Source organism: Petaurus breviceps, unplaced genomic scaffold, assembly GCF_028583685.1.
Source record: "Petaurus breviceps papuanus isolate PSGF00001 unplaced genomic scaffold, PetGlider_PUasm1.0 221, whole genome shotgun sequence".
NCBI lineage: Eukaryota > Metazoa > Chordata > Mammalia > Diprotodontia > Petauridae > Petaurus > Petaurus breviceps.
Genome location: NW_027185877.1, coordinates 1,665,523 through 1,687,217, shown reverse-complemented (window position 1 = coordinate 1,687,217; position 21,695 = coordinate 1,665,523). Strand labels below are relative to the sequence as shown.

The following is a 21,695-nucleotide window of genomic DNA, read 5'->3' as shown; positions in this document are numbered from 1 at the left end:
TGTGTGTGTGTGTGTGTGTGTGTGTGTGTGTGTGAAGTGTCTGAGACCAGATCCAAATCCAGGTCCTTCTGACTCCAGGGCCGGTGCTCTATTCACTGCACCATCTAGCCACCCTGATCATGAAGTTTTATTTCAGATTTTCCCTACCCTAAAAAAAAGTTTCTATTTATTTTATTATCCTGTGCCCTCTGTGGCTAAAATCTTAACTGGTAGTATGTGTTTACTGATTCTACGTTCTCACAATTCATTTTCTCCTTTACCCTCTACAGTCTGTCTCTGAATCACTTAATAAAAACCTTGTTTTATGCTGGGGATACACAGAAAAAAGTGCCCTCCCAGAGTTTACATTCTCTTAATGAAAGTGATCTGAGAAGTCATCAGTAAACTCTTAATTGCTAAAACCTTCTTGACCTTTAGGTATTGCTTGACTGTCCACTCCTCTTAGGGGTGTGTGTGTATGTGTGTGTGAGATTCTGTTTTCTTCTTATTCTAGTTCTTGCCTGACTTCTTTCTCCCTGACCTTTGCTAGTTAATCAGCTTCCCCCTTCTATCCCTAAGTGTGAGGTCCCCCAATTCTTCATACTCTTTTCTGTTCTAGATACTCTCTCCCTTGATCTCACTTTTGCTCTCAACTTTAGTCATCAGATCTCAGCAGAGAATTCCCAGATCTAGAGATTCAACCTTTATTTCTTTGGAGCTCCATTTAACAGGAGGACTGAGATCTAAGAATACCTCAAAGGACCATGCTGTGTCAATTGGCAGTGGACATTTTTTATCCACAAAGCAAAGAAAGTTGAGATACAGTGAAATATTTTATTTTCAAAGTAAAATTGTAATAATTATTTTTGTGTGTCAGTTGGTGTTCTTGATCACTCTAGTTTTAGCAAAACTCCATTCTTCATCATTAGACCTCTGGAATCATGGTTGAAAATTATGTTGATCATAGCAGTCTTTGCATTGTTGTTACAATTGTTTTCCTAGTTCTGCTCATTTCACTTGACATTTTTTCATGTTGGGCCATCACCACGTGACTTTTGTTTTGCCATTGGACTCCCATGACCCTGGAGGAGAGAGTGAGACTGATGACTTTGCATAGCCCTGCCTCACTTAAATCCAATTCACTTGCAAGTCAAGATGTCACCCTTGTGATGCCATTGATCCTCTTTGAGAAAGAAGAATGAACACCTACAACATTTTTTCATATAGGTATTCCTGGATTTTTTTAAACCATCATTTTTGTGTTTCTTATGGAACATTAAAATTCCATTACCTTCATATGCTATAATTTGTTCAGCCACTCCCCAATTGATGGGAGATTAGATCCCCATCCATTGCCATCACCCATTGCCACTATGACAAACTCTTACATTTTTTTATTTTTATTTTTCCTCCTTCTTTGATCTCTCTAGGGTCCTAAGAGTGGTATTCTGGGTCAAAGACGGTATTACCTCTAATTCTTAGATACTGTTTCCTATTCGTGCCTTGTCATTTCTATTTTTCCCTGTGTTGTATCTACTGCTTACAATATAGTATCTGGGTAGGCAGGTGAGTATATAATATGGGCTGTTTCTCCCTATTTCATCTATTTTCAATTTAAAGCCTTAAGAATAAGGCTAATGCAGTTTTTAGTCACCCTCTTGAGTTCTACTTCACTTTGAGTCAAGAGCCCATCATCCTCCATCTTAAGCTGTCATACAGGAATACAAATCCATCTTAACCAACTGTTCATTTCTCACATACATTTATTTTCCTCCTCTCAAGCACCTACCTTCAATCAGTAGCCATGATGAACACACCACTTAAGTCTCTAAGCCTTTCTTGTCCCAGACTTCATAATCCCTAGGAAGGCTTTCTACATTGCTACTGTTGATATCATCTGCCCCGAGGTGAGTCCTTGGAAAAGAAGAGTGGTCATTGGGTTTAACAGGTTCCAGGGAGTTCTCTGTCATACCTCAGATCCACGCCTTGCTTAGACAGTGTAGTTCCCTGTTACATCTGCCAGGCTGACATATGACTGTCTTAGTTCCCCTCAGTAGGGAGACATCAAGTGCTTCTGCTTGTCTTGTCTTCTTTTTTTTAAAATTTTCCTGTTAGAAGAAAATAGTTCTTGAGATACGACACGTGAAAAGGAAACCTGAGAAGACAGTAATAGCACTGAAACAATGAATCCTTTTCTTATGTCAGCACAGAATCACAAGACGGGCTGTGTCACAACAGATATTTTATCAAAGGTGCCTTTCCAGTGGAAATTGAGGGTCTAAGGACCGGTGTTTGAGTTCCTGTCCAGCCACTTACTACTTGTGACACCTTGGACAAGTCACTTAGCTTCTGTCTCAGTTTCCTCATCTGTAAAATCAGAATAATACTAGCATCTACTCACTGGTGTTGCTGTGAGGATAAAATGAGATAATATTTGTAAAACATTTAGAATAGTGTTTGGCATATAGCACAACATAAAATGTTAGCTATCATTATTACTATTAAAAGTCTCAGGCTAGATTTGAATTTCTTTTTTTTCCTAACTCTAGACCCAGTGGGGTTTCCTTTGTATCATCTGTGTGCTACAAGAAACACCTGATAAGTCTACTCTGATAGCAATGACTAAGACCAAGATTTTTTTTGCAAGAGGAGGAACTAAGTATTATTTATCATATAGTGGTAATAGATAGATGATCAGCCTCAGACTCGGGAAGAAAGACCTGCTTTTTATACATGGCGACTCTGTGAATTTGGTGGCCCAGGCAACTTTCCATGAACAAATTTATTAAGTGATTGCTATCTGTTAATCATTCTGTTCTCGGTGCTGGGGATACTAATATCAAGAATAAAATGGTGTCCAGGACTTTGCTTTTGAATGCAAGAGATAATAAGTATATGGGTATATACACAATAAACACACAGATAATACAAATAAATACAAGTAATTCCATAGGGAGTACCCTAAGAGAGGGATTAGGATGAAGGTGGTAATTGATGAAGAAGGTAATTCTTGAGGTTTGACTTGAAGAAAGAAGGATTCTTTGTGGAGAAGGTGAGGAGGGTATGGCCAGGGGAAAGGTATGGAGATGGGAGATGGAGTATCCCATTTGAGGAACAGAAAGAAACCCATCTTGTCTGAAGCTCAGGATGTCAGATAGGGAGTGACATACTTTTAGATTCTAAGTTTCAGAGTAGTTATAGATAATCATTAGGAGAGGGGTTTCTTCATCACACCTTTCCTTGTCCTAATGAAGTCAGAGTTCCAGAACAGGAAAAAAATGAGATAGTAGTTTATTTATTTTTCCCTTAATATTTCCAGAACCTGTGACCTGTTTGATGTGGGTACTTCCCTTACTGAGATGCCTTGCAAAGGTAGTCATGGGCAGTTGTTAGAGCTAAGAAAAACAAAATAAAAAACCCAAACCCATTACCTTGTAGTTAAACTGGTGATAAACCTCTTTTGAATTTAGCTAGATGTGTCCTCAGGTGATATGCCTTTTGTCACCTGGCCCATATCTGAAACATTTCCAGCTTGGTAAAGTATGCCTGAATGTGCCACCAGAGGACTTTAATAGAGATCTTTTGTTCCCTAGAATCTCCAAATTAGAGGAGTGGCTGTAGTTGCTGGCTCCTCTCCAGTTCTGCTAATGGAAGATTTCTCTAAATCAGTCATTCTTAAAGCTGTTCACCCTTCTTTGCTGGCCAGAGAATCCACTGACCCAGATGTATCACAACAATGGTGAGATAACAAATGTGCAGCCAGGAATGAGCTCATTGCTTTGGTCGGAATTATCTTCGAAACTTGATCTCAAGCATACAGAATCTCAGGTTGAAAATAAAATCAACATTTTGCACAAAGGATATAGTCTCCCAACCATGCCTGATGAGTTTGAGGAGTTCTCAGTTCCCTCTGATTTTTTTTTGCTTTGCTCACAAATATAGAAAGCATTTAAAAAACAAAATAAAAAACCTGAGTTCTTTTACAAGAAGTTCGGTTTGACTGAAGGGGAACCACTATCGTCCTCCAATCATTGACAAAAAATCATTATCTGCCAACTTTTCAAGGGAACAGAGTAAAAACCTTGGCTAATGAGACTTTGATTTTGTATTTGCTAACCAAGGGGATTAAAACAAAAAATTTCTATCTACATGTGTCGTGATGGTCCAATCCAAATCATCACATTTCTATTACTGGTGTCTCCACCTAGAGTATTGATCTGCATGTACTTGAACTCTTCACATAAGTATTATTTTGTGGCCCATGGATTAGACCTTGCCCTAGATAAGGTCAATCAATAGGCACCAGTTAGTGTCACTATGGGCAACTAGATGATATGGTGGCTAGAACTCAAGGCCTGGAGTCAGGAAAACCTGAGTTCAAATCCGACCTCAGACTCTTACTAGCTGTGTTACTCTGGGCAAGGCACTTAACCCGGTTTGTCCCAGTTTCCTCATCTGTAAAATGAGCTGGAGAAGGAAATGGCAAACCAATACAATATCTTTGTCAAGAAAAATCCCCGAAAGAGGTCATAAAGAGTTGGACACAACTGAACAAGTGTCTAGTGTGTGCAAGGCAATTATTTGAGTGTTGGGAAAAGCAAAGATAATGGTGAAACATTTCTTGCCTTCATAGACCTTATAGTCAGGGCAGTTAATCTGGACAGAAGAAACTGAAATTTTAAATATTTTTCAGGTATAGTTACTTGCTTCTGCTATATTAGAGACTTTTTAAAGGGAAGAAGCATTTTAGGGTAGCATATTTCAGCTTGTACATTGTGTTTTCAATTATAGACCAAATAGGGCTTCTGATAAAAAAAAATAGCTCCTTGGAAACCACTTCTTTCTTCTTGGTGTCTCATTCTCCTGACTTCATGAAGGTTAAATAAGGTCATAGTCCTCTTCTTTACCTAAAATGAATGAATAAATACTTAGGGAAAAACAAGAACAAGAAGAAGAAGACCTGTATTTATTAGACATATGTCCATGTTGGGTGGGGCAGGCCCAACACGTATACCCTCTGTCTCTCACAGAACACTGCCAGCTTGGAAGAATTCCAACTAAAGAGCTATTATACATGATCCTAAAATGTGTGTAAATTGAATCATATTTAAGTGCCTTAGGGGACCTGGCTGTTTAAAGGAATATAATATGAATCCCTTTGTAAATCTGGATTTTTCCAATGTCAGGCTTCCTTAATGCTCTTGTATCCTTATTCTAATGTCCTAGTTCAGTTTGATGATTTCAGTGAAAGAAGAAACGTTTTAAGTCACATGTAACTAGGTTTCCTTTGCTTTAGGTATAATGTGAAGAACTCTGGGGTTGGAGAAGGAGAACCTCTTTTTGAATCTTGTTCTTACTACTTGTGTGACCTTGAGGAATTTACATTGCCTCTAAAGTGGGACATCACAATATTTTTCATTCCTCATTCCCCACTAATAATAATGATAATAATAACAGATAAATAATGGTAAGAATAGGTAACATTTATATGACACTATACACCAGGCACTGTACTAAGTCCTTAAAATTATTATCTCATTAGATCCTCACAACAACCCTGGTAGGTGAGTCCTATTATGATCCCCATTTTACAGATGAGAAAACTGAGTCAGATGGGTTAAATGACTTGCCCAAGGTCATATAGCTAGTAAGTATCTGAATCTGGATTTGAACTCAGGCCTTTCTGACATTAATTTCAGTACTCTATTCACTAGAGTGCCATCTAGTTGCCTTTTTTACTGTTCAATATTAAAGCTGATCAGTTCTAGAGTTTACCATGTATAAGAAACAAAGATGGTGAATTTTTCAAAGATCAAACTTTATTCAATATGTGATACTAAAAATATCATAAAGGTGTCAAATGTTTATCAGAACAGTCAGATGGGATTCTATTTATTGTCAATCAACAGGTTTATTTTTGGTTTGTTTTCTCAAAGAGACATCTGCCTGTAGTGTTTAGTTGAATTGTTTGGGATTTGATTGAGAACAGGTCTGAGAACCTTGATTCACAGTGATAAATTGTTTTAAATGCAAAGAACCAGGCCTGCTTCTCCCAGAATACACTGAAAAAAATTATGCAACATCTTTGTTTTTTTAAAACCAATTCACAGTTTCTGGTCATTGTAGAAATCAGTCAGTTCATTTTTCTCTGGATCATAGTCACTGATCTTTTTTTTCTAGTCCTCTATCAAAAAAAAAGGTTTTTTATCTAAACTTCATATGTTAGTTTTTGGTCAGCTATTATTCTTTCAACCATATCTTTCAAAGTTCTTAGTTGTCCTCATTTTCTCCCTTTCCAGCCTTGCTTCCATCTCCTCAATGCTCTCTGCAATCTGTAGGTTCTTCCCCCCACCCCCGAAATGCTACAACTTTTGGTATATTTCAATAAGTTAATAAAGTCATTTACAAAATACTTCCCATACTCCCTCAAAAAGCTTCTCGGAAACCAGGTTGGAACTTTCTACTCTCTTGGTCTCAGTTTCCTCATTTGTAAAATAAACTGAATGGGCAACTTCTTTAAGGCTTGTCTAGTTTGGCTATGAATTCTGCAATCTTTACCAATATTGAATAATCACATCTTCTGAGTGAATTACCATTCAGTTTCACAGGTTAAGTACCCGTTTTCCTCAAGGTACCAAGCCTGGAACTGGGGATAGAAATACCAAGTGATATAGTCCCTAATCTCCCTTTTATTTTTTAAACTGGAAAGTCATCGAGTCTTTCCCCACCCCTTCCATATATCACAGTCTCATATACTTATTTTGCCTTATTTTCCCTTTCTAGACAGTAAAGTCTTTGAGGATAGGAACAATCTGTATTCTTGAAGAGTTTTTTTCTTTCTACAAGTGGTAGAGGACAGGTATATAATATTGATATATCTGAGTAAATTCAAAGTAGTTTGAATGGAGAAAGGAGGAAGAGAAAAGGGGATAAGAAGAGGGAGAGTCCATCTTCACAACTGGAAAAATTGCAGAGGTTTAATAGGGAGGTGGTACCAGAGCTGAGCTCTGAAGCATAAAAATGCTTGAGAGGCAAAGGTAAAGATGGAGAATTTTACAGGCCTTGAGGAATAGCTTGTACAAATGCACAGACACAAGATGGTGTGTAGCTCTTGGAATGGCTAGTGGTCTGGTTTGGCTAGAAAGATACAGTGCATAAAGGGAGACGTTTCAAACTGAACAGGTACAAAAGTATAAAGTCAAGCACAAACAGCTTTCCAGAGGACTGCTGCTGTGACCTGCTTCAAGGTTCTGATCACACAGTATAGTGAACTCTATTTATTCAGCAGTAAATTAAAGCAAAACATTCACAGAAATCAAAGTATAGTATTCACAATGTCATAGCATAAAAAGCTTTCACTAAAATTGCCACATAGTTTTCACCCAAGTGGCTACATAGTTTTAAACAAAGTACAATCATTTAGTAAGTCCTTAATTTAGTCATCCTTAAGGAGTTTTTCTCCTTAAGGGACACAAAGTACAATCATTCATTAAGTCCTTAATTCAATCATTCTTAAGGAAGCTTGTCTCCTTAATGGACACAAAGTTCAAAGTTCTCCACCCCTAGGTCACAAATCATAATCTTCTCAGTAAGCATCAGGTACCCAAGTGGAGATCTTTTCATCTTGACTTGAGGTGGGCTCTCAGCTTCCATGGTTCCTCTTCCATGGTCCCAGCTCCTGCCCGAATCTATCCAACTGTCACCTGGATTCAGAGGGAGACACCTCTCAGCTCCTTGTCCAGTTCCCATTCCATATTAAAGCTCACAGTGTCCAGTACACCTCCAATCATTCACAATTCCTGTTTCTGGAAAGACAAAGCTTAACAGAACCACAATAATATTCATGCATATTGCCAGCACCATCATCAATTTATTATTTGCCTGTAAAATCAACACAGACCCACCAACAAGGTCTCAAAGCTCAACACAAATCATTAGTATAGAAATCAATACAGACCCACAAACAAGGTCCAAGAGGTCAGCACAAATCATCACTAAAAACCTCCAAAACCTTCCTCCAGGACTTCTGTAAATAACCAGAAAATACTCTTTCAGGGCTTCCAGTAACGTCCCAGGGCTTCTGTAGAAAGTATCACAAACAAACATCAACACAGACAGAACAGACAAACATATAGTTCCGGGATACCACAAGTGTTTTCCTTCCCCACCACAAGAACCTGCTCAGTCAGTGCTGCTCTCTCCAGCCTGGGCCTTTCCTTATCTATGTTCATTAGCTCCTCCTCTTCTTCACAAGGTCTGGGGTTCACAAGTTCTGGATTTTAACACTTGATCCAATCATGAACTGAAACAAGGTGTTAATTACTTCTTTGCTTGTCATTACAAAAAATGGAACACATCATCTTTCCCTTCTAAATCTGTTGCTAAATAACTGTAGTTTTTACCTTCATGACATATCTAGTATATGCCTCCTCCTTGATGATTATATAGGCACAACTCTAGTTTAGGCCTCTATGACTTACTACTTGAACAACTACATTAACCTTCTCTGATGACAATTTTTCATTTTTTTTTTTAAATTTCCTTCCATTGAATTCTATTATTTGATTCCTCCAGGAAAAATTGGATATCTTATGCCTACCTCCTGTTATATTACCCTTACCTGGCTAGAACTCATCTCATTGGAATAGTAGTATTAAGGGAAAAGTTTCAGATAAATTAGCCAAAGGGGAATTTCAGCTTCCTGAAGTAGTTTAGCTATTTGTAGAAAGATTCCTCTAATTTAGACTCTATAGACATGTTAACCACCCCCTTTAAATCATCCCATTGTGAACACCATTATTTAGTTTAAACTATAACCTGACTTAGTTTACCTGTAAAGTCTTTTTAACTAGGTTTGTTTCCTTAAGGGGATGTATGAGATTGTGATTTTGTTTAATTAAATATGTTCAACTTTTATGGCCTAAGAGGATGTACTAAATTGCCATAAGTCAGAAATTATTTTTCTGCCTCTCTGTTGTAATTTTGTCTGTCAAAAGTCTTATTAGAATCCTAGTCATTCTAATGTGAAAATATGTTTATTAGGATTGTATATGTAGAACCTTTATCAGATTGCATGCCATCTTGGAGATGGGTGAGGGGAGGGAGAGAGAGAAAATTTAAAACTCAAAAGCTTATGGAAGTGAATGTTGAAAACTAAAATTAAATAAGTTTAAAGGAAAATATCCTGGTGTTTCTTCAGGGTTATTTTTATACCTCCCAAATGTATGTGTATGCACAAAAAAACATAGGTTTTTACCTCTAATTTCTTCATTGTAGAAGATTTATTTGGCCACATGCTATCCTTCTCTTAGGTGCCTGAGTAGTTTTTCTGATCACATTTTTAATTGTCTCACAATTACAATCCCCCTTCTCCATTCCCCCTCCTCCCTTCCTCCTTCCCTCTACCCCCAAGCTCCATGGCTCTTTAATCACCTCCAGGGTCCAATTTAAAATTCTTTGACATTCAAAGCTTTTCATAAGATGGTCCTTTCCTATTATTCCATTGTTCTTATACCTTATTTCCCTAGCATGTACATGTAGCACCAACACACTATTCGCAGCACCTATGGTGACTACAAATATGCTAGCGTAGTTCTCAATCACAAAATATAACAGCCTCTCCATATAGAAGGAAGAAACAAAACATTTATTCAGACACTAGAGAGCAACATCTCAACACAAGGAAACTAAATCCATCATAGCAACAAAGAAGTTAATACACCATAGTACAGCAGAGAGTCACACTATCTGTTAGCCTTCCCTCAAAGAAACACTCACAAGCCTAGTGGACACAATGGGGCAAACAAACACTCACCAGCCTAGCTGTCTCCCTGGGTGCTTTCTCTCCTCCCTTCAGCTCTAATTGCTCTGATTCCCAGTTTTCTGTGTGCTCTGTTCTACTCTTCAGCAAATTCCTCCCACCGCAGACTCCATGTGATTATATTCAGCCTATTAGGGAGCAGGGAAGATCTTCAAATTCCCATTACCATTATAGTAGGATACTCATTCAGTAAGTAAGCATTTATTAAGCATCTACTATGTACCAGGCACTGTGCTAAGTACTAGGGATACAAAAAAATAAAAGACAAGTCCTGCCTTCAAGGAGTTCACAATCTGATGTAAAAGATGACATACAAACCACTATGTACAGACAAAATACATACAGGCTAAGTTGGAAATAACCAAAAGAGGGAAGGCTCTAAGGTTAGGAAGAATATCAAAAATCTTCCAGTAGAAGGTAGGATTTAACTGGGATTTAAGGAAGCAAGGAAAGCCAGGAGTCAGAGAGGGAAAGCATTTCAGGCATGGGGGATAATAGGCAGAGGAAATGCCTGGAGATGGGACTTGGAATGTGTGTGTCAAGGAACAATAGGAATCACAGTTAATGTAAGAAATTTTGGGCTAATACTTGTACCAAAATGAGAAAAATAATGTTTGAGATTCTAAAGGATGTTTTTCCTGTCCTTTTCCCCTATGTATGCAGATTTCATTCTTGTGAAATTAACATATGTGTTTGTGGCAGATTTTGCTTTCAGAAGAAATGAGGCTGATAAATAGAGTATCAGATTTAAATTTTTTTAATCTATTATGGTGCTATTGAGCAAATGTGTCCTTTGTAACTTGAAGTGCTTAATATAATTTTTAAGTAACTTAAATATTGTGATGGAGAGTCATCTGTGATATAAAGGAAAGAGAGGTGGCCTTGGAGATAGGAAGACCAAAGTTCAAATCCTACCTATGACATACAACTCACTGTGTGAGCCTGGCAAGGCTGCTAAACTTCCCAGTGTCCCAGGCTTCTCTCTAAGGCTGTGAATCATAGAGCAATTGCTTGTCTTTATTAATGGAAGGAGTTTCATCATAGAGAATTCCCCAAAGGGATGGAGTCACAGGTCTGATTAGAGACAGACACACAGAATGAATGATTAATCTCCTCTCTGATGACTTTAATTCTAACTGCCAGAACTGATATTAAAAGGGCCCATCCATGTTTGCATGTGATAGTTTTGAATTGACTAGAGTTCATTGTCAAGTAATTTTTTTTTTAATTTTGAATAATGATAGTTATTTCAATGCTTTTCATTTCCCTTTCAGGTTTGTGGAAGGCATGCTTAATATTTGTTACAATGCTATAGACCGCCATATTGAAAATGGACAAGGAGACAAGATTGCCATCATCTATGATAGCCCCGTAACAAACACAAAAGCCACTATTACTTATAAAGAAGTTTTGGAACAGGTAGGTTTTCTGTATACTGATTGATCATATGATTTGAGGATTAAATATATTGACATGACTCAAATGGTTCTATGATCTTATGATTGGTATTCCTTTCAATAATCTGGGTGGTGACTTATCCTTGCCTACCCATCCTATAATTCTCAGATCTATGTCTTCTCACAAAGGCAGAGCAAGGTTTGCCCAACCTACTTTCTCTTGACCTGTGTGACCCTGGGTAAGTCACTTATTCTCAATTTGTCTCAGTTTCTTCATCTGTTAAATGGGGGTAATAATAGCACTGATATATAATATATATATTATATATATAATAATATATATAATATATATATTATATATAATAATATATATATTATATAATAATAATATATATAATAATATATAATAATAGTCTGAGGGTTGTTGAGAGGATCAAATGAGATAATAATTATAAAGCTCTTACCACAGTGCCTGGAATATGGTATTATGTACGTATTAACTATCCTCCACCTCCTCCTCCTCATCATCGTTATCATTAATGGATTATATGGGTTCTCCATGGATTATCTCTCAATCTCACTATGTCACTGTCCCATTTTCTTTTTTATTTTACGTTTCGAGGATGACATTTTTTATTTCATTTGGCTCCCCTCTGTAATTGCTTGTTCATAAAATGCCTCAGTTTGTTCTTAACTACCATGACCCTCTCTATTCCTCTGTGAACGGTATGCATTTTCATTCCCTTGGCAACAGTGGTGCTCTCTAAAATGTAGCTTTGCAACTTACATTGCCAGTAGAATGTTGGTATTCAAAGATGAGCCCTTTTATCAGGGAGTAGTCTGGGCTCATTAGCTTGGGATAGTGGATACAAGGTCAGCTTTGGAGTCAGAAAGCCTTTCATTCAGGTTCTGCCTTTGATGTACACCAGATGTGTAGGGAAGTCACTAATTCTTATAGTGCCTCAGGCAAATCTCTAATACTACAAGCAACAAGGTCTGGTGGAAAGAGTAATGAACTTAGAATCATGGGACATCAGTTAGAATCCTGTCTCTGTCACTTATTATTACTTGGGTGATCTTAGGGCAATCACTTATATTCTCTGGGCCTCGGTTTCCTCATCTGTAAAAAGAGGAGGTCAGTTGGACTAGATGATCCCTGTGGACTTCAAATCTCTAAATCTATTGTTCTAAGTTACAGAGGAGTTGTGGATATGCATCAGTGAAGAGTACTTCCACACCAAGGAATATTCCACAATGATGAAATCAAGGATCTAGATTACAAAACAAATTGTGTAATTAGGCAGTAGTAATCACTAACTAGGGCTTAACCAGCTGGGGACAGGGATATAGAGTGGACCTTTGATACTGTGGAATTAATCAGCAGAGCTGGAATACAGCAGTAAGAGTTGCTTAACCATATAAGAAAAGACATATAGACTGGACATTGGCACAGAGAACTCCTTGGTGAGAAAACTCCCTTCACCCGACTGCCTGGAAAACGGAAAGGTTAAGTGATTATATAGTCAGCATGTGTCAGAAGTGTGACTAGTACTCAGATAGTATTGGTTCAGAAGACAGGCCTCTATCTACAATGCTGCTTCTTCAACTGACAAATAATTTCTATTCCCTTACAATTCTCTTTCCTTTTATGTCTATAAACCAAAATGAGTTATTTATTTGCACTTCTGAATTAACTGTTAATTTATAGAAAATGTCATAGGATTTCAGAAGCAAAAATTTAGGGGTGAAAAAGGACCTAAGAGCCCAAATAGTTTAACTCCTTTCTTTCATATATGAGGAAACTGAGGCCCAGAGAGTCTAAGTAACTCCATTCTTTTTTTTTCTTTTCTCCACCCCCCCTTCCTTTCTTCCCTTCCTCCCTCGATTGGTATTAAGTGACTTGCCCAGGGTCACAAAGCTAGTAAGTGTCTGAGGCCACGTTTGAACTTAGGTCCTCCAGACTCCAGGGCCAATGCTCTACCTATGGTGCCACCAAGAGTTTAAGTGACTTTTCAAAGGTCACATAGGTGCTATGTCTGAGGTAGGATTCCACTTCAGGTCTTCCTGCCTTTGAGGCCGCCAGTCTATCCATTATACATTTGGCTGCCTGATTATTAAAGTACCATTAATAAGCAGTATTTATTTCACTGAGGAGAAAATATTATTGACATTAGTTATAAATTAGAGTGACTTAATTGTCAACTGCAGCAGCATTATTAGTTTCTTGCTATACCTGGAATATTTTCTACCAGCCAAGGATTTGCCTTGCTTGGGAGGGTGAGAATCATCCTTTTACATGGCACGCTATTTATCATTCTAATTAAGTGCTTATGCATGGCTTTGTGAGGCATCATACAAAGGAACTTAGGAAGATACAGTCTGTACCTTGTGGGAGTTGAGAAAGTAGGGCAAAAAAAATAATTATACAAATGAAGGGCATTAGATACGTCTTACATTACAAGCATACATGTTTTCTAAGATTGAGCAATGAATTTTGTCAGCTGAGTGCTTTTTGTAAGGTGCTGTTGGGAAAATCTTGGTGAGCCCTGCAGATTTAGAGGAAGCAGAGCTATTGCTGCTTCTCTAGTTAAGGGGGTAATGTTTCAATGAGGGAAGAAATAAGACATAGTAGAGTTTGCTTGGGAAATGACTTAGTGAATGGTGTTTAGTAAAATGGTCACAAAAGAGTAGAGAAAATGGAATATGGCTAAAGAGGTAATACAATTGAGATCTCACCCTCTATTTAAAGCCTTTTCCCATATCCCTGGATTGTAAATGATCATTTTTAAAGGGGCAGAGTGAAACAGTGGATAGAGCACTGAGTTTGGAAGACCTTGATTTGAACCCTGCTTTGGGCACTTACTGTAGAACACTGGGAAAACCACTTACCCTCTTGGTGTCTTTTTTCTCATCTATAAATGATGGGGTGAAACCTAATGGCTCCCAAAGTTCATTTCTGAAACTATGATTATAAAACCCCATAAATTTGTAATAATTTTTTTTTAAGCAATTGAGGTTAAGTAACTTGCTCAAGGTTACACGGCCAGTTATTTCTGGGTGTGGTGCTGAGCGTCTGAGCCTGGGATTCGATCTCCAGGTCGTCCCAACACTGGAACCGGTGCTCTTACTTGCTGAGCCACCTGGCCGCCCCTGTAATAATTTTTAAAAGTATCCCCACCACCACCCCTCACCAAGTGTTCTCTTTGTGTAGCAATGTAGGACTTGGGTTGTCTACCTAGTATCCCTTAACTCTTGCAATATAAAATATTCTTGTTCCTCTATTGTTTGGCATATATGTCTTGGATATCTTTTTTTTTTTTTTTGCTCTTTGGAGGGGAAATTGGGGTTAAAGTGACTTGCCCAAGGTCACATGGCTATTAAGTGTTAAGTGTCTGAGGCTGCATTTGAACTCAGGTCCTCCTGATTCCAGGGCAGGTGTTCTATTCACAGCGCCACCTAGCTTCCCCTGTCCTGGATGTCTTAAGCCCCATTTCTTGCATGCAGACCATTGTTAATATTGTACAACCTGCATTAGCCTACCCTGCATCTCTTCATAGTCTTACATCATAGGGTATCAGAAAGCTAATACATACACACACAAACACTCAAACACACACACACACACACATTTATCTCTTACCTTTAATCTCAGTCACTGAACAAAATAATCTGAAACATTACTGATAGTCCCTAATAAAATGTTAGGCATATAATAGGTGCTTCATAAATATATGTTGAATCAAATGATGAATTGAAAGCAACAGTTTAAGTGTTTTGACAGAAGTGATTCTTTTTGAAGCATTCTAAGTGATTTAGTAGGTGTTAGAACATAGGTAGTACTTAAAATACCAATAAAAGAAAGGAAAAGAAAATTTGCTACATTTAATAGGAAATGAAGACAAAACTAACAAAAATGATATTTTATTTGTGCTTTTGGCCAATCTTTCCTTTAATCATTATGGAAGCAATGCTACCCACACTAGCCACTGAGCAGTACTCCCAGGGATAGCAGTGTTGTCTAAACCACAGTTGCTGCTTATAACCAAAACTTAGCAAAATGATTTCCACATAGGAAGTGTTTAATATATTCTCGTTCATATTAAATATTTGGTCACCATTTTTAACTCTGTTGTCGTAGCTTGCATAATAACAAGTAAAGAAGGAGAATCCTTCATTTCTGTCTTAATAATCTCAACTGATCATAAGAAAGACTCATTTCTCATGAAATGATTTATGAAAAAATAGTTAAGTACCACTTACTCACTATGAGGTCTCTATAAAAATTTATGAGTACTTATGTATTCTAAAGAATTATAGATATTTCTAAATAAAAGAGATTACTATTCAGAGGGCATATATGTTATGAAGATACATTCTTATGGTTAAAGATTCTTAGATGGATTCAATTTACGGAATGTAAGAAACAGAGATTAGGGAAAAAAAAGGTAGGGAGAAAATAGAAAAATACATGGCTATTCACCATGGAAGAAATTCTGGTGAAGGGGGTTTTACAAGTCCAAATTCTTTATTTTTAATTTTTTATAATTTTTAAATTAATCATAGATCCTAGAGTCAGGAGACATCTGTTTGAGTTTCAGCTTTGACTTTGGGAAGATTTAATGATGGGAAATTATTTAATCTCTCTGTGCCTCAGTTTCTTTACCTGTAAAGTAAGAATAGTATTTGCATTATGAGGGAAGAACTTTGCAAATAAAATAAAATAAAGCATCACAGACCTGGGAGGTGTTATTATTGAATAGATAGCCAACAGCCTGAATTGGTTTGCATCCTTCCCACCTGCAACTAGAGGAATACGTGGTGAAATATTTGTCGTCTCAAGATGTCTCCTACAATTTTATATGTGTAAAGGCTTACCTGTCTCAAAAGACAAAACCTAACAGAGTGATGTGATAGAGTAAATAACTTTGAATTGAGATGGAAATTAAAAACTATAACTATACATATATATTTATATATCTGTCTCCATGGTATAGTGGAAAGTTAATTCCCAGGTCTAACATCAGCCAGCTGTGTGATTTTGGACAACTAGGTGTTACAGCGGATACATTGCTAGACCTAGAATCAGGTAAACCTGAGTTCAAATATGGTCACAGATATTTGCTAGCTGTGCGACCTTGGACAAGTCAATTAATCTCTGTTTGCCTCAATATTCTCATCTGTAAAATGGGAATAACAATAGTACATATATCCCAGGGTTGTTTTGAAGATCAAACGAGATAATATTTGTCAAGTGCTTAGCACAGTACCTGTCACACAGCAAACATGATATAAATGGTTAACTATTATTATTATTAATTATTATTATTATTTAACTTCATTGAGCCCTATATTACTCAATTTAAAAAGGGATATAATACTATTTGTCCTATAGAGTTATGGTAATGATTATATTAGAATCATATTAGTGTGACAGTGTCTTGGATTTTGAAGGGACTTCAGAGATCATCTCGTCTAATCTATACCTGAGTAATAATTCCCTCTGCTTTGTCACTGGCAATCAATTGGTCACCAAGCGTTTTACTAGTCATCAATAAGTGATTAATATGTGCCAGGCAGTCCTCTGCTTATTCCAGTAAGGGCTAGATATGTGTGAAAATGTGCATTAGATTATAAAGGATAATTGAAATACAAGTTAATATTGTCATGATAACTATTGTCAGTTCAGCACTAGAAAGAAGTCAGATCAAAATAATGACCCCCTAATTATAGGAAGCTTAATATTTTATACAAAATTCAGCAGTTATAGAAAGGCAACGTGGAATAGAAGAAAGACTTTTGCCATCAGGTAGCTATCACTAATTAATGAGACCTGTTGTTGTTTTGTTGTTTAGTCATTTTTCTGTCACGTCTGACTCTTCATGGTGCCTTTGAGGTTTTCTTGGCAAAGATATTGGAGGGATTGACCATTTCCTTCTCTAACTCATTTTGCAAATGAAGAACTGAAACAACTAGGATTGAGTGACTTGCCCAGGGTCACATAGTCAGTGTCTGCGGCCACACCAGTGGCAGACATTTAATACTTTAAATTTTACTAAGTGCTTTCTTTAAAACAACCTGTGATGCAGAAAATATGAGTACTATTGCCATTTGCAGAAAGGAAACCAAAGCTAAGAGAGGTTAAACAGAAACTGAATGATGATGATAATGGGTAACATTTATATAGTCCTTATGTGCCTGACACTTTATAGTTATTTCATTTGAGCTTCATAATAACCCTGGGAGGTGGGTGCTAACATTATTATTCCAGTTTTACAGATGGGAAAACTGAGGCGGAGAGTGGTTAAGTAACTTGCCAAGAGTCACACATGTAATAAGTGTCTGAGGCTACATTTGAACTCAAGTCTTTTGAACTCCAGTCCCAGTGCCCTCTCAACTGCCCCGCCTAGCCATCAGCATGCATTGGTTGGGTATCTAATAGTGGGGTTTATTCTATTGGCTAGACTAGCTGTCCACTCAAGCTGTTTCCAATTCTCATATTCTGCAATGCTGTAATTTGCCTTTGGTCACAGAGCTTGGGAGTTTCAGAAGTGGGATTAAAATCAAGCCTCCTAATCCCAAGTGTAGTATTTGTTCTGATCTACAATGGTGACGTACTTAATGTTTCCTGATCTCAGTCTCATCATCTGTAAAATGAGGTTATGCTACATGGCCTAAAAGCCCTAAGATTCCATGACAAGTTTTGAATTTTGACTTTGTAGGGCACCAGCCCAGAGAAGCATTCTTACTCAGACCTCATTTTGTCTCTTGCTGTTCTATAGTACAGATGGCTTGATTGACAGGTCACCATAGTCCACTTTAGGATGTGACAGAGGGGAACCTGTTTTACAGTGAGGGTTTTAGCTTTGCCTTTTTCTTAACTCTGAGCAATAGAAAATATTTTACATGAAGGCACTAATAAGCCTTGATGCTCACTCAGGTGTTTTCAGATAACATTCTTCCTTAATTTAGATGACAAAATGAACAGGAGATCTTATATTTCAATAAACATTACCTGTTAGGAGTGAAAGGGAACAGTGAGGAGGAAATCTAATAACTAAATCATGTCATGGTGATGTGAGTGTTCCAAAGCTGGTTGAGGGTTATAGAGTGTAATTGAGGGAGTTAATGGCAGTGTCTATATTAATAACAAAATAACATAATCAGTGAAAGCATACATGTCTAGACATCAAGAATATTCCAGTGACTGTTATTGTCTGTCATTGGCTAAAGATATAGGTGATGAGAAAGATGAAAGGAAAAAGGAGAAGAATCTGAAGTTTTGAATATTAGATGATGAAATTGGGGCAGAAAAAGAGAAAGAAGAAAATAATATTATTCATACACATTATAATATTATGTCATCATATTATGATAGAGTATAAGTGGTGCAGAGGATGGAGTGCTGGGTCTGGAGTAAGGAAGGCTGATCTTCCTGAGTTCCTAAGACACTTAACTTGGTGTGTGACCTTGGACAAGTCATTTTACCATTTGTCTCAATTTCCTCTTCTATAAAATGAGCTGGAGAAGGAAATGGCAAACCTCTCCATTTTATTTCCCAAGAAAACCCCAAATGGGATCATGAAGAGTTGGACACAAATAAAATGCCTGGATGACAACATAATAGTATCACATAATATATGTACACTATATTATTGCTGCTGTAAGGAGTGTATACTTCCAAGTGCTATATTACCTGTCCTTGAGTTATTGACCAATTTAACTAGTATTTAGCCTTCAGTACTCTTATTTTTTTTCCCAAATGCATTATTACCTTCTGGTTTACATCATTCATTTCCACCAGATTTTGAGTTACAATTTGTTTTTCCCTACCCACTGCCCCAAAATAGTGGTCCCACAGGATATCCTCTCCTCCACTCTGCTCTCTCCCATATCTTCTCCCATACCCCCTTCAACTTTTCCAGTAGTTCATGGTGGATCTCTATGCCCCAGTGCCTGTATATCTTCCTTCCCAATTACATGTAAGATAGTATTAATAATAGAATATATGTATACATAATTTTAAACATTTTATTTTAAAACACTTAATTCCAGATTCATTCCCTTCCTCCCTTGTCACCCACCCTTACTGGAAAGATAAGCAATTTAGTATAGGTTGCACATCTGTAGCTATGCAAAACATTACCATAGTAGATATATTGTAAAAGACTATATTTCACTCTCTCCTATCCCACCTCTCACTTGTTCTATTTTCTACTTTGATCCTGTCCTTTTTCAAAAGTTTGTGCTTCCAACTTCCCTCCCTCCCAGCCAGTCCTCCCTTCCATGATCTCCCCCTGTCATCCCCTTCCCCCCTACTCTCCTTTAGGGTGAGATACCCTATTTAGTGTGTATGTTATTTCCTCCCTGAGCCAAATTAAATGAGAATAAGGTTGACCCATTCACTTTTGCCTTCCTGTTCTTCCCCTCCATTTTAACCATTTTCCCTTGTCTCTTCTAAATGAGATAATTTGCCCCATTCTGTCTTTCCCCATCTCATTTCGTTATATTCCTCTCTCACCTCTTAATTTCACCTTTTAAGTATCATTCCTTCCTATTAAGTTAGTCCTGTGCCCTCTATCTGTGTATACCTGTAAACATATATACACACATTCACATATGTATTCATACACCCATATGCCCTCCTATATAGACATATGTGTGTATATATATATGTATATATATATATATTCCCTTCAACTATTTTCATACTGAGAAAAATTTCATCAGTTACAATTATCATTTTTCCAAGTAGGAATGTAAATAGTTCAACTTTGATAAGGTCTTTATGATTTCTTTTCCCAGTTTACCTTCTCATGCTTCTTGTATCTGAATATCAAATTTTCTATTCAACTCTGGTTTTTTCATCAAGAATGCTTGAAAGTCGTCTATTTCATCAAATGACCACATTTTCCCTTGAAACATGATGCTCAGTTTTGCTGGGTTTTAATTCTTGGTTTTAATCCCAGCTCCTTTACCCTCTGGAATATCATATAACAAGCATATTGATCCCTCAGTGTAGCAGCTGCCAGATCCTGGGTTATACTGATTTTGTTTCTACAATATTCAAATTGTTTCTTCCTGGCTGCTTGTAATGTTCTCTCCTTGATCTGAGAAACTTGGAACCTGGCTATATTATTCCTAGGAGTTTTCTTTTTTGGGATCTTTTTCAGGAGGTGATATGTGGCTTCTTTCAACTTCTATTTTGCCCTCTGGTTCTAAAACATCAGGGAAGTTTTCTTGGAGAACTTCCTGGAGCATGATTTCTAGGTTCTTACTTTGATCATGACTTTCAGGTAGTCCAATAATTTTGAAATTATCTCTCCTTGATCTATTTTCCAGGTCAGTGGTCTTCCCAGTGAGATATTTCACATTGCCTTCTATACTTTCATTTGTTTTAATCTGTTTAACAGCATCTTATTTATCATAAAGTCACTAGTTTCCATTTGCTCCAATCTAATTCTGAAGCAATGATTCTCCTCAGTGAATTTTTGAAATTCTTTTTCCATCTGGCAAGTTTAGCTTTTTAAGGCAGTCTTCTCCTCATTGCCTTTTTGAGCCTCTTTTGCCATTTGAGGTGGTCTGTTTTTTAAGGTGTTATTTTCCTCAGTCAGGCTGTTGACTCTCATTTCATAATTTTCTTGCATTGTTCTCATTTCTCTTCCCAGTTTTTCTTCCACTTCTCTTATCTGCTTCTTAAGGTCCTCTATGGCCTGTAACCAGGTCGTATTTTCCTTTGAAGCTTTTGGTGCAGGAGTTCTGACTTCACTGTCTTCCTCCTGTTCCATGCCTTGCTCCTTTTTGTCCCCCAAATAGGAGTCTAATGTTGGAATCTTGTGTCTGCTTTGTTTTCTTTGACTGGTCATGTCGCCCCTCAGTCACTTGACCCCTGGGCTTTTTGCCACAGTAGGACTCTGCCACCAGACAGGGGAACTTTCATCCCACACTCTGCGGTTTTCTTAGCTGCAGGAGGTATTAGGTGGGTGCCCTCTCTGAGGTCGTCACACTCTCTGGCAAGCTGGACCCACACCCCAGGACCTCCACCCTAGACTGTAATCCAGATCCAAGAAGGTTATAGCAAGAGCAATTACCCCTCAGACTGGTGCTCGGTCCCCCTACACTCTAGAGGCTATGATCTGAAGCTTCCATGTGGAGCTGGCTGGCTGTGCTGGTGTCTCAGCAGCTTCTCACCCCAGGGGCAAAAGCCATGCGCTCCCACCTACTGGGTCCCAAAGTCCAGACTGCACTGATCTCTCACTTTTTCCTTCGTATCTATGTGTTGATAAATCTGGAAAGGGCCATAGCTGCTGCTGAGCTGGAGTCAGGCCCACCCTGGGGCTAAATCCTTGGCATGGGGCTGGGCTTGGCTTCGCTTCCAGAGTGCTGTGCTGGCCAATTCCTGCCTGCCTGCTGGGCTGTCCTCAGTGGGAGGTTAGCTTCTCTGTGTCATTTTATAGGTTCTGCAGCTCCAAAGTTTGTTTAGAGTCCCCTTTTTACATGGA

General features: G+C 37.8%; 1 protein-coding gene across 3 annotated transcripts in view; it reads left to right on the top strand.

Annotated features, from left to right (window-relative positions):
- Window positions 1–21,695, top strand: part of ACSS3 (acyl-CoA synthetase short chain family member 3) — a 235,300-nt gene that overhangs the window by 33,854 nt on the left and 179,751 nt on the right. For 2 of the 3 annotated variants that reach the window (XM_069094789.1, XM_069094791.1), the window contains exon 2: window positions 11,074–11,218. In XM_069094789.1, the coding sequence (XP_068950890.1) occupies window positions 11,074–11,218 (145 nt within the window). Of the gene's footprint in view, window positions 1–3,597; window positions 3,719–11,073; window positions 11,219–21,695 lie in introns of those variants that run through there. The other variant, XM_069094790.1, reaches the window with a different exon arrangement.